At 38.2% G+C, this 16158-nt stretch overlaps 1 protein-coding gene across 4 annotated transcripts in view; it reads left to right on the top strand.

Moving 5' to 3' along the window:
- Positions 1–16158, top strand: part of Sbf2 (SET binding factor 2) — a 386553-nt gene that overhangs the window by 225723 nt on the left and 144672 nt on the right. For all 4 annotated transcript variants that reach the window (XM_045146272.1, XM_045146275.1, XM_045146274.1 and 1 more), the window contains 2 exons: positions 11129–11333; positions 15590–15699. In XM_045146272.1, the coding sequence (XP_045002207.1) occupies positions 11129–11333; positions 15590–15699 (315 nt within the window). The remainder of the gene's footprint in view (positions 1–11128; positions 11334–15589; positions 15700–16158) is intronic.

The following is a 16158-nucleotide window of genomic DNA, read 5'->3' as shown; positions in this document are numbered from 1 at the left end:
TGTCAGCTACATCACAAACATCATCTGAGTACCATTGTTTAGAACACACCAGGTGAAAATCTGGACAAAACCTGAAAATTGGCAAATGACCACAGAAACCCAAAGGTGAAAATACTCCCTGGATAGAGGAAACATAGTAAGTTAAAGGAATTATGATGTGCTAAAGTCTGAATTTATCACTTGAATACCAAGGAAGAGGAGATCTGAAGGTTGCAAGTAGATGACATGCTTACGAAAGAGTGGGGTGAGTGCTGGCCTTTGCAAATACTGTTTATGAAAACTTCTGCATCCTTTTGGTCAGAAAGAAAGTGGGCGTGTGGCTCTCCGGGACAAGCAGAAGATGAATTTTTAAGGAACTAGAAAAGCTAAGAGGAGCTGGGGCGAGTATCAAGCCACGTTACTTGTCTAGTAAGCACTGCGGAAGCTGAGTCACCAGGGCTTTGTCCCATTCATTCAAAGCTGAGAGCCAGGACAAAAAGGAAAAGACAGTCTTACACATGTGTCTTTGTTTCATGTTTTTAATTTTTTTCTTTCATGTGTATTGTGTGTTGGATGTTAGTGATTAAACTTAGGACTCTGTGAAAGCCAAGTATCCACTCCTTCTGAGCCCATCCAGTTACACTCAGTTTTTATACTCAGAAGCTGACCTGAGAGAAAAAAATACTTTTTGGAAGATAAAGCAAATTTCAAAGTTTCCATATTAGAACAGAGTCTGTTTTGAATCATACTCGTTAAATAATTGAATACTCTTAACTTCTGTTTTAACTACTTCTAGTGGCTGATTTATAAATTTTGGAATGTGCTTTGGATACCATTAAAAAGAACATTAATATGAATAATCCTTGCAGAAATCATTAGCCACAACAATCTTATACAGGACAGTGGTGTTTGAGTTGACTGTTACTTGTAGATTATTAGTTTCATTTCTAAGAAGTGATATTTCTTATCCCTAAGTATATAATGAGTGTGAGTAGATATTGGCATCGTGCCTGCTAGTATTTGTTCCTTACACTTATAACTGACTACATTTTTACTTGTAACTGCCCAACATGCTAAATATACTTTTTGGTTACTGTGCCAAACCACTTCCATAAAACAAAGCAAAAACAAATTCTGTTGATAGGAAACTCAGTTTTATGTTAGTTTTTGCCATTTAGGATAGCTTTGTAGAACTAATGATTTTATGATTTGTTGTAATAATAAATCAGTTTGGCATGGCATTAAGCACTTGATATATGTTATCTCTAATCCTTGTAGAATCCATTTAAGGTAGGTGTCAGTACCCCCTTTTACTGGCAATAATTGGCTCAGTATCATGTAGCTACTAAGTGACAGAATCCAGACTTTTTAAATTCAGAAATTTTCATTTGTCAAGTTCCTAACCTCACTCTGTCAGATTGGCTCTCATCCTTTATTCAGAAAAAAAAGAAGTACACTTTATAAAGATGGTTTAACATTCACTTGGAAATGATCTTGATAGAGGGGGGGATGGTATTGAGCATATGAGGAAAGTTAATATTAGAACATGTTTTTTCTTCTCTAGGTAGGAATGACTTAATGATGCATTCAGAATGTCAAATGGGAATCAGTCCATTCAAGTTGATCAATTGAGACTGAATCCTTGTATAACGATTTACTTGCTTCTTAGGTCTTTTGCAAACTATCTCAGGACTGCAAAATGTTATTGCCAGTAAAGTGACTGGTCTATGTTTTGGCATGTTGGTCTTCATTTTATGAGTGCTCAGTGTATGCAGGGGCCTGTTGTAAGCCACTTTTATGCAAAGACAACAAATAAAATCCTCCCTTACCAACTTAGAACTTAAATTTAATGATACATAGTTGATATTTATCTAGTACAGAACTACCACCAAAGTAAATACAGGATTTTTCAATTATACAGTGTAGCAGACAGATTCAGGTTCACTGAGATGAACTTTCAGACCAGACACAGTTATAGAGGATTTATTGAAGCTTACAGATCCAGGGGAAGTTCCATAAATGGCAGAAGAAGCTGGCCTGCCTTCACAGGACCAAGCGGGGAGAGAGAAGTACAAGCCTAAAGCCAAAAGCCACAGCACACTTCAGGAACTCCTGCTAGGCACAGTTTGCATATGTTTAGATTGAAATCTGAAACCTACCACCACACATAAAGATCAACCCAGTGACATTGCCTCCAGCCAGGTAGCTGCAGAATGCAAACTACAAACAATAAAGAACTGAATATATTGGGGGCCATCTATTCAAACTACCACATATAGTTTTAAAGGTGAATATAAAAACACAATCAATTTCTTTCAAAAATGATACTTTTAGCCGGGCGTGGTGGCGCACGCTTCTAATCCCAGCACTCGGGAGGCAGAGGTAGGAGGATCGCCATGAGTTCAAGGCCACCCTGAGACTACAGATTTAATTCCAGGTCAGCCTGGACCAGAGTGAGACCCTACCTAGAAAAACAAAACAAAACAACAACAACAAAAAAAGATACTTTTATAGTGATCATAATGAGATACTCTATTACTATGTGAAACTTTGCATTATTAGGTAAGACTTTTTCAAATGTACTTTACATTTGATAAGCCTTTATTGAGCTTTTTTCAGTCTAACTCAATTCCATTGAATTTAGCTAATTCCGCTCATCCAATAGATAGACATCATGCATGTTCAAGGTACATGGCTCTCCTGAAAGGACACGTGCGCGTGGTGAGTGTGGATGTGAGCGTAGCTCAGTGGGTTGTCACCAGTCTTCCTTAGACTCCTCCTAGTTACGAGACTCGAAGCCTAAGTACTGCACACAGGTGAAAGCCAAGCAGTTCGGTAAAGTTACTTTCCTGGTCATGGAGGAAGCTGGGAATAAGGAGAGGGTTATGTCAATACATGGAAAATAATCCACATAGTTTTATTTTTAACTAGTAAGTTGTTTTTGGTTTTTTTTTCAAAATCACATTTCTAAAATTCCCTTTTATTAAGCAGGAATGAACCATATAATTTTACTGTCTCTTTATTCTTGGGTTAGAATGGAGATATGGTGATTCTATTGAAATGTTTGTGAATTCTTTTATTACATTGAATTCATGTATGTTGCCCATGTAAAACCAGACACAAAGTGGTATGTTTATGTTACCTGTCATTTCACTTGCCTTTAAAGTACCTCAGATACACCTTACTTTTCCAGTTTCTTCTCACCATTGCCCTTTAGTGAGATTTCAGGAATATGAATATGACAAAGTATAACTAGATTTAACTGCTCTTCTAGATTTCTGGAACTTCCTGGATAATTTAGGAAAGCATTTACAAGAAGACTCCATTAGAGATAGCTTTTGTAAGCAAAGACTATTGTCAACATATCTATATAACTTTCTTTTTCTCCAACCAGATTATTTAATTAAATTTATTTTTTACTTTTTTTATTTTAGAGAGAAATGGCATGTTAGGGCCTCAGCCATTGCAATTGAACTCCATATGCTTGCACCACCTAATAAGTATGTGCAACCTTGTGCTTGCCTCACCTTTGTGCATCTGGCTTATGTGAGATCTGGAGAGAGATTGAACATGGGTTCTTAGGCTTCACAAGCAAGCGCCATCTCTCCAGCCCCACAAGATTCTTGTTTTCTTTTTTTTGTTGTTGTTGTTGTTGACAACTTCCATGACTGTAAACAGTATCCCATGGTAATTCCTTCCCTCCCCCCACTTTCCCCTTTGAAACTCTACTCTCCATCATATCCCCTCCCCCTCTCAGTCATTCTCTATTTTATTTTGATGTCATGATCTTTTCCTCCGATTATGATCTTTCTGTGCCCAATTGGTTATACTAAGGGCTACCAGCTGGCTTCCAGTATCTGCATGAGAGCAACTTTCCTACTTACCTGCCTTATCCCTATGATGATTGATGGACAGTTGCACAGAACTACTGCCCACACATAGTGAAATGTTAAAATAGATTAAAAAAGAACTTTATAAAGCCTCCCTTCCAGGGTACTAAGAAATCAGTTGGGTATATATTTTCTAATTTGTTTTCTATCTTTAGTCACACATAGCATTTGCTTGACTATGTCATTTGTCTGACAGTCTTATTAAAAGCTAACAGAGGCAGGGGAGATCGCCCAGTGGTTAAAGATGCTTGCTTGCAAACCTGCTGACGACCTGAATTTGCCCATGTAAAACCACACACAAAGCAGAACCCATGACTGTAATCCCTACACGCCTCTGGTAATGAAAGGTGGAGCCAGAAGGATTCTAAAGCTTGAGACTCTGTCTCAGTAAGGCAGAAGGAGAAGAGAAGTACCCCAAGGTGGTCCTCTGACCTCCGCATGTGCACTGTGGCACATTCACACCCATATATACACAGACATTTACTCACATATACAGGTGTAAACAAGTAATAACAACTGAAAAAATTAAGCTAAAGGAAAAATAGAGAACTGAAATTTTCTTATAAAATGAGATTCCTAATTTGTAGACATATCATTGACCAACATTAAAACAAATAAATGTTAAAATCCTAATAACTAAAAAAAAGCTTAAGTAACAGGCATAGTTACTGTAAATCAAATGTGTTGTATACACCCCATGGCCCGCAGGCCACACAATCACATCTGACTTAAGATAGCTATGAATGAAGCCCAACACAAAATTATAAACTTGTTTAAAATTTTATAAGATTTCTTGTGATTTTTTTAATAACTCAGTTGTACAATTCTTAAGATGACATCAAGTTACAATGTCAAAAGATTAGTCAGCTGAGCATGTAGTAAAATTTTCAGTGTATACCTCTATACATTTTAACAAATGTATGAATGTCATATTGCCACCAGCATCAGAATAAGTACATAGAACTTTCCTGTCACCCCAGAAAATTCCTTAATGCTTCCTTATAGTCACATCCTCACAGCACCTCAACACTTGGCAACTGGTTTTGCCTCCCCATAAGGTACTGTTTGTTGTTGTTTGGGGGATTTTTGTTTCTGGGTTTTCGAGGTAGGGTCTTGCTTTAGCTCAGGCTGACCTGGAATTCATTCTGTAGTCTCAGGGTGGCCTCGATCTCACAGCAAGCCTCTTACCTCTGCCTCCTGAGTGCTGGGAGTAAAGGCATGTGCCACCACCCCGGGCAAGGTAGTGTTTTTAATTTGGCTTCATCCACTCAGAATAATGCAGTTCACATTCAGCCATGTAGCCATATGGAGCTATGGACTGTTCCTTTTATTGCTGATTAGTATTACACTATATGGATAAACTAAAGTTGTATTTATCTGTTGACCAACTAAAACAGTTTTGGCATTTATGATTGTCTTAAACAGTCTTATACAGTTTGTTGGGTAACTATAAATTTCCATTTCTCTTAGGTAAATATTTAGGAATAGGGTGCCAGGGTATATGGTAACACAATCTTTAAAAAGTGCCAAATTATTTTTCTTTTTTAAAATATTTTTATTTAAAAGCAAAGAGAAAGAGGAGAGAGACAGAGAAAATGAGTTTGCAAGGGCCTCCAGCCACTGCCAACAAACTCCAGATGCATGTGCCACTTTATGCATCTGGCTTTCGGTGGGTTCTGGGGAATTGAACTTCAGTCATTAGGCTTTGCAGGCAAGTGCCTTAATCGCTAAGCCATCTCTCTAACCCCCAGATTAGTCTTCTAAGGGTCTACATCGTCTACATTCCTGACAGCAGGCTACAAGGGCCCCGTGTGCCCACACCTTCACCAACATGTGGCGTTTCCAGTTGTTGCTCTTGGTTGGTTTGCGTGGGTAGCTGTCATTTAGGACGTGTGTGGTGGTGGCACCTCATTGCTCTGATTTGCATTTTAGCAGGGGAATGAGTGAAGGGCTCTTAGCCAGTCACAATATAATGCCTTGGTATTTGTGATGAAACTCTCCATCTGGAGTCAAAAAATTATCCTTCCCACCCTGTGGAAGTTGTCAGTATCTGGAGCTGTTTTGAGAAGTCACAGCTGTGATATGCTGTGGTCATCGAGTAAATAGAGGCCAGTGAGGCTTCAAAACACAATCACAGGACCCCCAGCTTACTTCATACAAAGATGTGCCAAGTTTAAAACGCCAGTAGGACCAAGGCTGACAAGCAGATCCAGCCAGTGAAACAGTCAGCACACTGAATATGAAAGCCTCACCCACCAGATTCTCAGCGTGCAGGGGGAGACGCTGTGTGCTCTGAAAGGTCTCTGCAGCTGGAAAGGAGTGCGCTTCATCCTCCAGTGTCGTGCCCACTGCCCGGCAACTCAGCAGAGCCCGTAAGGTTGGCAGTGACTGGTAATGGTGCTGTATGATCCCCCATAGCTCAAGGTATAATTGATACACATTAAATAATTTTAATTATCTGAAAATTTGGTGATCTCCAACAAAGTCATATTGACTTGTTATTCACTGCTAAGCCCAAAATGTGTAGGAAGAATTTCTTCTCCCAGTATGGCTGTTGCCTACTTTGCATTTCCAGTGAAGTTTGAGATTAAGGGCTTTTTATTTTTTGTTTTTTGCTTTTGGTTTTTTTTGTTGTTGTTGTTGTATACTTGATCTTGTTTTTTATGAGCCCTAAATATATTCTTATTTAGCTGCCAAAGGGAGGGGGAATCTGTTTCCAGACCATATGACATATATGCATGGCATTACTTTTTAATACTGAGAAAAACAGTAAGCCTTCCCTTTCTGTACTGTACTAAAATTAATCAGGATTACAGAAGCCAGCCTTGAAAATCATCATCAGAACTTAAACCACTCCTAAAGACAGGCAGGCTTTTCAGGCAGCATCTTAGTGGACCTGACAGAATTGTGGCCATGCTCACTATTTGTGGTTAGTTGTCTAACCCTTGTTACTTTGTATTTGCATTTTTCTGAAATCAAAGGTGAAAATATGACTGCTTCTTTGTAGTGTTGGAAAATTGCCGGGTATGGTGGCGCACACCTTTAATCCCAGCACTCAGGAGGCAGAGGTAAGAGGATTGCCGTGAGTTTGAGGCCACCCTGAGACTACATGGTGAATTCCAGATCATCCTGGGCTACAGTGAGACCCTACCTCAGAAAAGAAAGAAAGAGAGAGAGGGAGAAAGGGAAAGGGAAAAGGAAAAGAAAAAGAATGGATTTTCTTGTTTCAGCAACAAATTGGGTTACAATCTTTAATGAGCTCATTAACCCTCAAGGAACCACTACAGACTCATTCGTCATTACAAGTAAGAGTAGATATTTTGGGGGCTAGGCATAAAGCTCAGTGGGTGAGAGTACTTGCTGCTCAAGCATGAAGACCTGAGTTCAATCCCCACCACCCACATAAAAAGCCGGTGTGGCAGCATGCACTTGTCACCCCAGAGCCAAGGGGAGCGAGTCGACAGGAGGATCGCTGGGGCTTCCTGGTCAGCTGGTCTAACTGAAAACTGGAAATGGTGAGCTCTGGGTTCAGCAAGAGATGTGTCAAGGAAATAAGGTCAAAGAACATTCTCTGACCTCCATATGTCAACTCACAAGGCGTGTGCACCTGCATACATACACTGCACACATATGCCCCCCTACACATACACACACACAGAGAGAGGGGGGGGAGATATTTTAAGACTGGATTGAGAACTCTCTCACAGCTGCTCTATTCATCAGAGTCGTCATGGGACGCAGTATGACTTCAGGTGGCACATGTGGTCCTTCACATTTATCATGCTGCCCACTAGAGGGCAGCAGTGTGCAGATACAGCAGTCAAGAAGCCAACTGCTAAACACAGTCTGCCATAAATTAGAAAATGTAACCATGGTCTGCTGTTAATATAGAATGTTTATACAAATACAGATAGCCTCAACTTTGAACTTTTTCTATAATAACATAATTTTTAAATGCTTGTCATAGATAGATAGACAGACAGATATGGTTTATAGTATTTCCAATTAGGGAAAACTTAGTAACTTTTAGGAACAACATTTCATTAATAAGTGACTTCTGTTTAATTATTTATTGGTACTGCTACCCTTTCTACTAGTACAACTGCTATTGTTTTTTAAAATTTAAATGGCCAAGGATGTGATTTTCAGAAAGAAAGGAATGCATTGCATTTTAGAAACATGGCACCATACCAGAAAATATGTAATGAATAAATATTTTTCAAATAAATATAGCCTAGACTTTTGGAAAGTAGTTTTAGATTCATTTCTGGGGAGACATGTATAGTGTGCATTTGTTCATCTTCTAAGAACTGTACTTTCATAGCCTATAACAGTCCCCCCACAGCTCTTCTAAAAGTAGGTACTTTCTCTTGTCCCAAGTACTAGCAAGGAAACTAAAGCCCAAGGGTTGATAACTTGACATTGTGCTAGTTCACACTGCTGGTAAAGTGGCAGAGCATGGATTTGAACTCCCAGACTCTGAAATCAGTGAGAGACCATGAATTAAAAGTACTTTGGTATACTTTCTCTCCAACTAGCTAACTTTCCCCCTGAATTATAATACTACATGGTACTATCATATTTCATGTCTAATCTTGTTTATGGGCTCTATATTCTATTTGTCCTTTAACACTTTATTAATACCATCATATTCATGTTTAAGGTTTATGTAAGTCTTAGTAACTAGAAAGCTTGGCTGTTCCACAGTCTGGTTACTCTGTTATCAGGAAAATACTTGAGACAATCAACTTACAAAGAAGAAAGATATACTTTGATTCAGTGAGTCAGAGGTCTTATGGTCCATTGTTAGTACACCCTATTACATTTGATCTGTGGGTAGCATAGTGAATCTGATAGGTCTGCATGGTGAAGAGCGCTGCTCATCTCATGGTGGCCAGGAAGCAGAGAGAGAGAGAGAGAGAGAGAGAGAGAGAGAGAGAGAGAGAGAGAGAGAAGGAAGGGCCAGGGTCCCAATAGTCCCTTCAAGGGTAGGTACTAAGTGACCTCACTTCTTTCCACTTGCCCTTCCTTCTAAAGGTTCCAGCACACCCAGTATCACTATGAGTGATGATCAACTCTGGCATGTAGGCCACTGGGGGACATTTCAGATCCAAACCATAATGTTCTTCTGAATTTCCTTCTGTTTATGGGTCTCTGTTCTGTCCTGTAAGATTAAGGAAAAAAATTGTCACATTACAGATTTTGACTAGAAGTGATCAGTCTATTCTTATTTTTCTTTTCTTTTTAAAATATTTTATTTTTATTTATTTGAGAGAGAGAGAGAAAGGGCAGAGAGAGAATGGGCACGTCAGGTCTTCCAGCCACTGCAGACAAACTCCAGACACATGCACTGCCTTGTGCATCTGGCTTTTGTGGGTCATGGGGAATCAAACCTGGGTCATTTGGCTTTGTAGGCAAGTGTCTTAACCACGAAGCCATCTCTCCAGCCCTCTATTCATTTTTTTTCTAAACAACATTAAGTGATTATAAGAGCAACATATAAAAATATATGCTAAGAGAAAAATAATACATAACTCAGACATATTTGCATCATTAAGATTTCTACTTATTTCATGTTTTAAAAGTTATAAATATTATTTACTTCCTGGGTAATACAGTATGTTTTTTTTTCTACAAAAATAAGTATAAATGAAACAGAAATAGTAAAAATACTTTAAATGATTCAGGAATGAAAGTTGTATGAATCATCTTTCTAGCCTAGATAAAAAAATTTGCCCAATATGTTTTAGAGAATTCATAATGAAAAAATTTTAATTCTCAAAGTTTGAGTAGAAAATATAACAAGAAATTATATCTAAAACAGAGCAAACTTAATACTTTTTGGAAAAAGCAGTTACAAATAACACAGACCTAGTGGTGTTGATGTTAATCCCAGGCAGAATTTTAGAACTTCTTAAAATATGCCATTTACCCTCTCAGGGACAATGTAAGGTAAGCCTGAGTATATAACTTGGAGAAAACTATCTGTCAGTCATCACTCAATGAGTAGTGCATGAACTAAAACCTAGGGTTTTTTGACACTTAAAACATTATTTCCATTGTACTATTGATATATTTGCTGCTAACTCACATTTTTCCTTTTCTGGATCTGGGCCACATAACCAAAAAGGATTGTGGGGACCAGTTCTAATAAATGATGAAAGTTTGCCATTTTTAACTGACAATAGCATGTGCAGGACACTAAGGGGTTTAGTCTGCATGAGTAATAGAGGTTCAGGGGAAATAAGGAATTTTTTGATGGAGAAGTATAATAAATGCTAGAATGGGTCTAAGAATGGCTGTAAAGCAGCCTTCCCTAGAGAACTTTATTGAACACATGGATTCCACTCTGCTTAGTATTTGAAATACAATCCTATTTAACTAGATGTCAGATAAAATTCATGCCAGCCCTAAGAGCACTAAACAATATCAGCTGATAGAGATTGGGGTGTAGCTCAGGGGTAGCATGCAGAAGCCCGCCCAGTTTCAACCTCCTGCACCAAAAACTTACAAATAAAAAGTAACTGGCACGTTTAGTTCAATTATTATAATTTTGGTGCATATCCATGTGAGTAATTTAGAGTGTCCACTTGATGCCAGGCAGTTTCTTTATTTTTGTTTTGTTTTTTGGGGTGTGTGTTGTACATGTGTGTGTGTGTTGGATGCATGTTCATGTAGGGGGGCACACGTGTGTGGATGCTAGTGGAGGCCAAAGGACAAAGTTGAGTAACATTTTCTCAGGTACACTGTCCACCTCTTCTTGAGACAGGATTCTCAGTGGCCTGGAGCTCGCCAATTAGGCTAGGCTGTTGGGCCAGAAAGCTCTATGGATCCTCCTGTCTCTGCCTCCTCGGCACTGGGTTATAGGTATGTGCTGCCATGCCCAACATTTTTATATGGCTACTAGGGATCAAACTTGGGTCATCATACCTGTATGGCAGGTACTTTACCAACTGACCTATTTCCCCAGCTCCCACGCATTTTCTAGATGCAACACTTAGGTAGATGTAGCAACAGACCATAAAGTCCAGGTGAAGCACATGCTCAAGGAAGACCAGTGACCGCCCAGCTGTCCCAGGTGCTGCCGCAGGGAGAGCGAAAGCTAGGCTCTGGTCTTCTGTGTGTTTGAGCATGTCTATGGATGTGTAACGACTCACCTGCTGATTTCAGTGTGTCCCTTTGAATCCTATGCTCTTTCGTGACTGTTTTCCATTGCTGTTATAACTTTGGGATGATTTTACCTATCTGTGATGTTGCAGGAGAATCCAAACCCTCATATGGCATTCCAGAAAGTTCCACGTCCAACAGAAGGATCCCACTTGCGAGTTCATATTCTCCCTTTCCCAAAGATTAATGAAGCCTGGGTGCAGGAATTAATACAGGAAAATCTTGCTAAGAACCAGAATGTTCCTCCTGCTACACGAGTGGAAAAGAAATGTGTTGTGCCAGCAGGCCCACCTGTTGGTATGTACTTGTTTATTTTTAAAATGAACCTTTTATGAGGTGGTATAATCCCAGCATTTGTGAAGCTGAGGCAAAAGGATTGTCAAAAGTTTGAGGCCAACCTGTGCTACATACTGAGTTCAAGGTCAGCCTAGGTTTCATAATGAGACTCTGTCTCAAAACTAAACCAAAATAAATAAAATATATATAGAGATTTTTTTAAGGCAAGCCCAGCAGACTGGCCTAATTTTTTTTTTTTTTTTTTTTTTTTTTGAGAGAGAGAGAGTGAGAGTTGGCACACCATGGCCGCCAGCCACTGTAATTGAACTCCAAACACATGTGCCACTTTGTGTACATGTGCAACTAGCTTACATGGGATCAGAGGAGTCAAACATGGGTCCTTAGGCTTTGCAGGCAAGTGCCTTAACCACTAAGCCATCTCTCTAGCCCATATATTTCTTTTGTCTTTTTTATGCAAGATGGGAAGAAAGAGAATTGGCACATCAGGGCCTCCAGACACATGTGACCCCCCTTATGAACATACGTGACATTGCATGCTTGCATCTCTGTGCGTCTTGCTTATGTGGGACTTGGAGAGTCAAACATGAGTCCTTAGGCTTCGCAGGCAAATACATTAACTGCTGGGCAATCTCTCCAGCTTGTAGGTATTTCTTTTAATCAAGATATGGGATAAAGCAAAATAGCATAGATTTCACAGAAGAAGTGAAGAAACTCATATAACAAGAATAAGAATATTATGCCCAGAAACTGTTATTTACTGCCTTTCATAACAGATGATAATTATCTAGCTGCTACCATTATAAAATCTTTCTTTTTAGAAAACAGCATTATTCAGCCATTATCACTACTTAATTTAAGAACATTTTCATAACCCATGGAGAAACCCTTTACCTGTTAGCAGTGATTTTCCATTTCCTTCTAGAACCACTGCTGCTCCAAATTAGGTAGTATCCATTTCCTTCATAGATTTGCCTATTTGGGACATTTGACATAAACAGAATTACATACTATATATTATTTCATTGGTATATTATCAAAGTTTATATGATATGATTATCACTATGTTGTTCCTCTTTAAAATTCTTGTGTGTGTTTGTGTGTATGCATGCACGTACATGCATGCATACATATGCATGCCAGAGTCTCTTGCTATCATAAACATATGCCTATCTCACTTCATGTGGGTGGCTGGGAAGTTGAACTGAGGGCAGCAGACTTTACAAGCAAGCACCTTTAACTGCTGAGCATCTCCCCAGCCTCTATTATTACTTTTTTTTAAATGAGTGATTAATGGTCTATGATAAGTAAAATATATATTTATCATTTTCTCTTTTTTGATTGACATGTGTATGTATGTGTAGGATGTGTGCATGTTCATGTGTGAGTGCAGGTGTGCATGCACATGCCAAAGCATATATGAGGAAGGGTCTTGCGTTGTTCATTATTCATCTCTCTAGTCTCCAGACTGACTGGTTTGCAAGCTTCTGGAGAATTTTCCTTTTTCTACCTCCCCTTACTTTCTGGAATTACAGCAACCTGTCAGAGCTTCTGGCTTTTACCTGGGATGTGGGTATCTCCTCAGCCCCTGTATGTTTCACTTTTTTTTTTTGTCCATTCTGAGGTGATGGGTATTTAGGTTGGTTTCTACTTTTGGCTGTTGTTAATAATACTGCTGTGAACATTTATGCACAAATTTTGTGTAGGTGGGGTTATATCTCAGGGGTAGAATATTTGCTTATTTTGTGTGGGAATATGTGTTTAGTTTCTCTTGGGTACACCACACCTAGGAATCGATCAGTGAGCTTACATGTAATTTATGTCTAATATACTAAGGAACTGATAAACTGTTTCCAAAGCAGCTGCCCATACTTCACTTCTACCAGCTATAGGGGACTATATAGGTAACACTCAGCCACACAGATGGTGACCTTCTCTCCCTATGTCTGTTGGGTATTCGTGTGTCTTCTTTAAAGAAGGTCTACTTGTCCATTTTTAAATTGAACTACTTATCTTTTATTACCAAATTATTATAGTTCTCCATACTTTAAATAATTTCCTTATTAGGTATTTATGCCCATTTTGTGGGGTGTCTTTTGTTCTAACATGAGTTTTCTAACAAGTTAGGAATATGTGTTAAAATCTCATTATAAGGGGCTGGAGAGATAGGTCAGCAGTTAAGACACTTGCCTGCAAAGCTTCGTGCCCTTGGTTCAGTTCCCTAGTAGCCCCATAAAGCCAGATGCAAGAAGTGACACATGCATCTGGAGATCATTTGCAGTGGCTGGAGGCCCTGGCATACTCATTCTCTCTCTGTCTCCCTCTCTGCCTTCAAATTAATAAAGTATTTTTTAATCTCACTATAAAAAAATCTCATTATAATAGTGGAGTTGTCTGTTTTTGTTTCTCATTTTACTCTATTTCTGGTTTTCCTGATATATTCTGAAGTTGGTTTACTAGATAGATAGATGATAGGTAAATACATAATGTTATAGCATACTTGTTATTTATCTCTTTATTATTATGAAATGTAAACTCAGTTGTAGTCTCTAAAGGAAAAAAAATTAAAATTTTATTTTTTCAAGGAAGCAGATTTTTATTTCATTGACAGTCTCTATTACTCAGTTGTTCAATTATAGTAATTTCTGTTTTATTCTCTTTTCTTTTGAAAGTTTAGTGTTTTGTAAATGTACATATTCTGTGTTGAGCATATCCCCTTTTGTTCCCTTTCTCAGTACACTTCTGTTGGTTATCTTTGTCTCCCTCAACCAGTTCACTTCTGCTTTCATGTCTCATACATAGATGATATCATGTAGCTATTTAAAACCTAGGATCTACAAATGAAAAAAAAAAAACAAGAAATAGGTATTTCTAAGGCTGGCTTAATTTAGTGAGTATGATTATCTCCAGTTGCATCCATCTTACTGCAAACAACATGACTTCATTTTTTTTATTTATGACTGAAAAAGTTTCATTGTAAATATGTACCGCATCTTCCTCATCCGTTCATCTGTTGTTGGACCCCTGGTTTGGTTCCACACATAGCTATTATGACTAGTGCTCTAGTAACATTGATATGCAAGTATCTCTGTGATATGTTGACTAAGAATGCTTCCAAAGGAAATTTTTAATTCTGACATGTTAAACATAGTCATAATAAAATATATATATTGTAATATCTTGCCCTAAAGAAAGATTAAAATAGTGCTAAAGGGACTTAAGGATTAAAAGTTTATAAACATGATGATGCTGCCCTTTCAGTGGAGTGGTATTATTTGAAGACTGTAAGAAATTTCCTACTGAAATATGAGATTTATATTTCTGTCTCTACCATTGACCTACATGTGTGGGAAGTGTCATAGCCCTCAATTAAGATGAGCATTTCATGCAAGTTAAAACGACTTTGAGATTCCATCTCACTCCAGTCAGAAGGTCTGTTACCAAGAAAACAAATAACAACAAATGCTGGTAAGAATGTTGATGGGAATGTAAACTGATCCATCCATGAAGCAAATCAGGGGGAAGCTTCTCAAGAAAGCTTCTGACTCAGCTCCACCATGCCCAGCATATACCCAGTGACTCTCCATCCTGCTAGGGAGACACTTACCTATCCATGTTTATTGCTGTGCTCTTGACAATTCCAAGGAAATGGGATCAGCCCAAATGTCTCTCAGCAGAAGAATGGATAATCAAATTACACTACATATACACAATAAAATGTTGCAAGAAGATAGATAGAACAGGAAAATAATATGTTAAGTAAGGTAGCCCAGGCTCAGAAAAGTAGATACTGCACATTTTCTCTAACTTGTAGATCCTAGCCTAAGGATCCAGGTTTGATTCCCCAGTACCCACGTAAACTAGATGCACAAGGGGATATATGCATCTGGAATTCATTTGAAGTGGCTGGAGGCCCTGGTGTGCCCATTCTCTATCTGCCCCTTTCTCTCTGTCTCTCTTTCAGAAAATAAATAAACAAAATATATTTTTAAAAAGTAGATGTTTTCCTTTCTTTAATACAATTTTATTTTGCACTATGAATTAATTTGCCTTATAACTAAGTGTATCATTAGACTCTATCTTGTGTAATTATCCACTGATTTGTCTTAACATTTCAAACCTTCAGTGCCACATAACAACAGAAACAATAAATACCAAATACTAGTCATATTAGCAATCTTAAGTTAACATTCCCTTGCTTATATATACATTTGCCAACATGTTAACTTATTTGTGTTTTCTTTATGCTCCTTTACTAGTGTCCATAATAGATAAGGTGACAACAGTTTTCAACAGCGCTCAGAGACTGGAGGTTGTTAGGAACTGCATCTCATTCATATTTGAAAGTAAAACTTTGGAGACTGAAAAGGTAAAATACCATTTTTCCTACTTATCAGTCCTCTTTCAGATTTACATTTTGAGATTGGCAACTGGCCTCTTTAATTCTTTCCCTTTTCTTAATAAAATGTGCTTTCATTGTTTAAATCATTCTAAACATATAGTGTCTACAGTTTAAAACTGGAGCTCAAGCCTATGCCTACAAGAGAAATAATGGTTGTCATTTTTCCCTCAAACTTTTAAACATGGTTCTTTAACCCTATTTTTTCATCAAAAAAATTTTTATTTATTTTAAATACAGTTGTAACCATTGCAACAAGCTTAGTTAGATTGTATAATGCATTCTAGAAAGTGGTATTCTATTTAAATATACCTCCTTGAAGGCTGGAGTAATTGCTCAGAGGTTAAGGGACTTGGCTACAAAGCCTAATGACCTAGGTTCAATTCCTCAGTACCCATATAAAGCCAGATGCACAAAGTGGCAAATGCA

Source organism: Jaculus jaculus, chromosome 3, assembly GCF_020740685.1.
Source record: "Jaculus jaculus isolate mJacJac1 chromosome 3, mJacJac1.mat.Y.cur, whole genome shotgun sequence".
NCBI lineage: Eukaryota > Metazoa > Chordata > Mammalia > Rodentia > Dipodidae > Jaculus > Jaculus jaculus.
The sequence above is the reverse complement of the archived record's forward strand: the minus strand, read 5'-3'. Positions and strand labels throughout refer to the sequence as shown.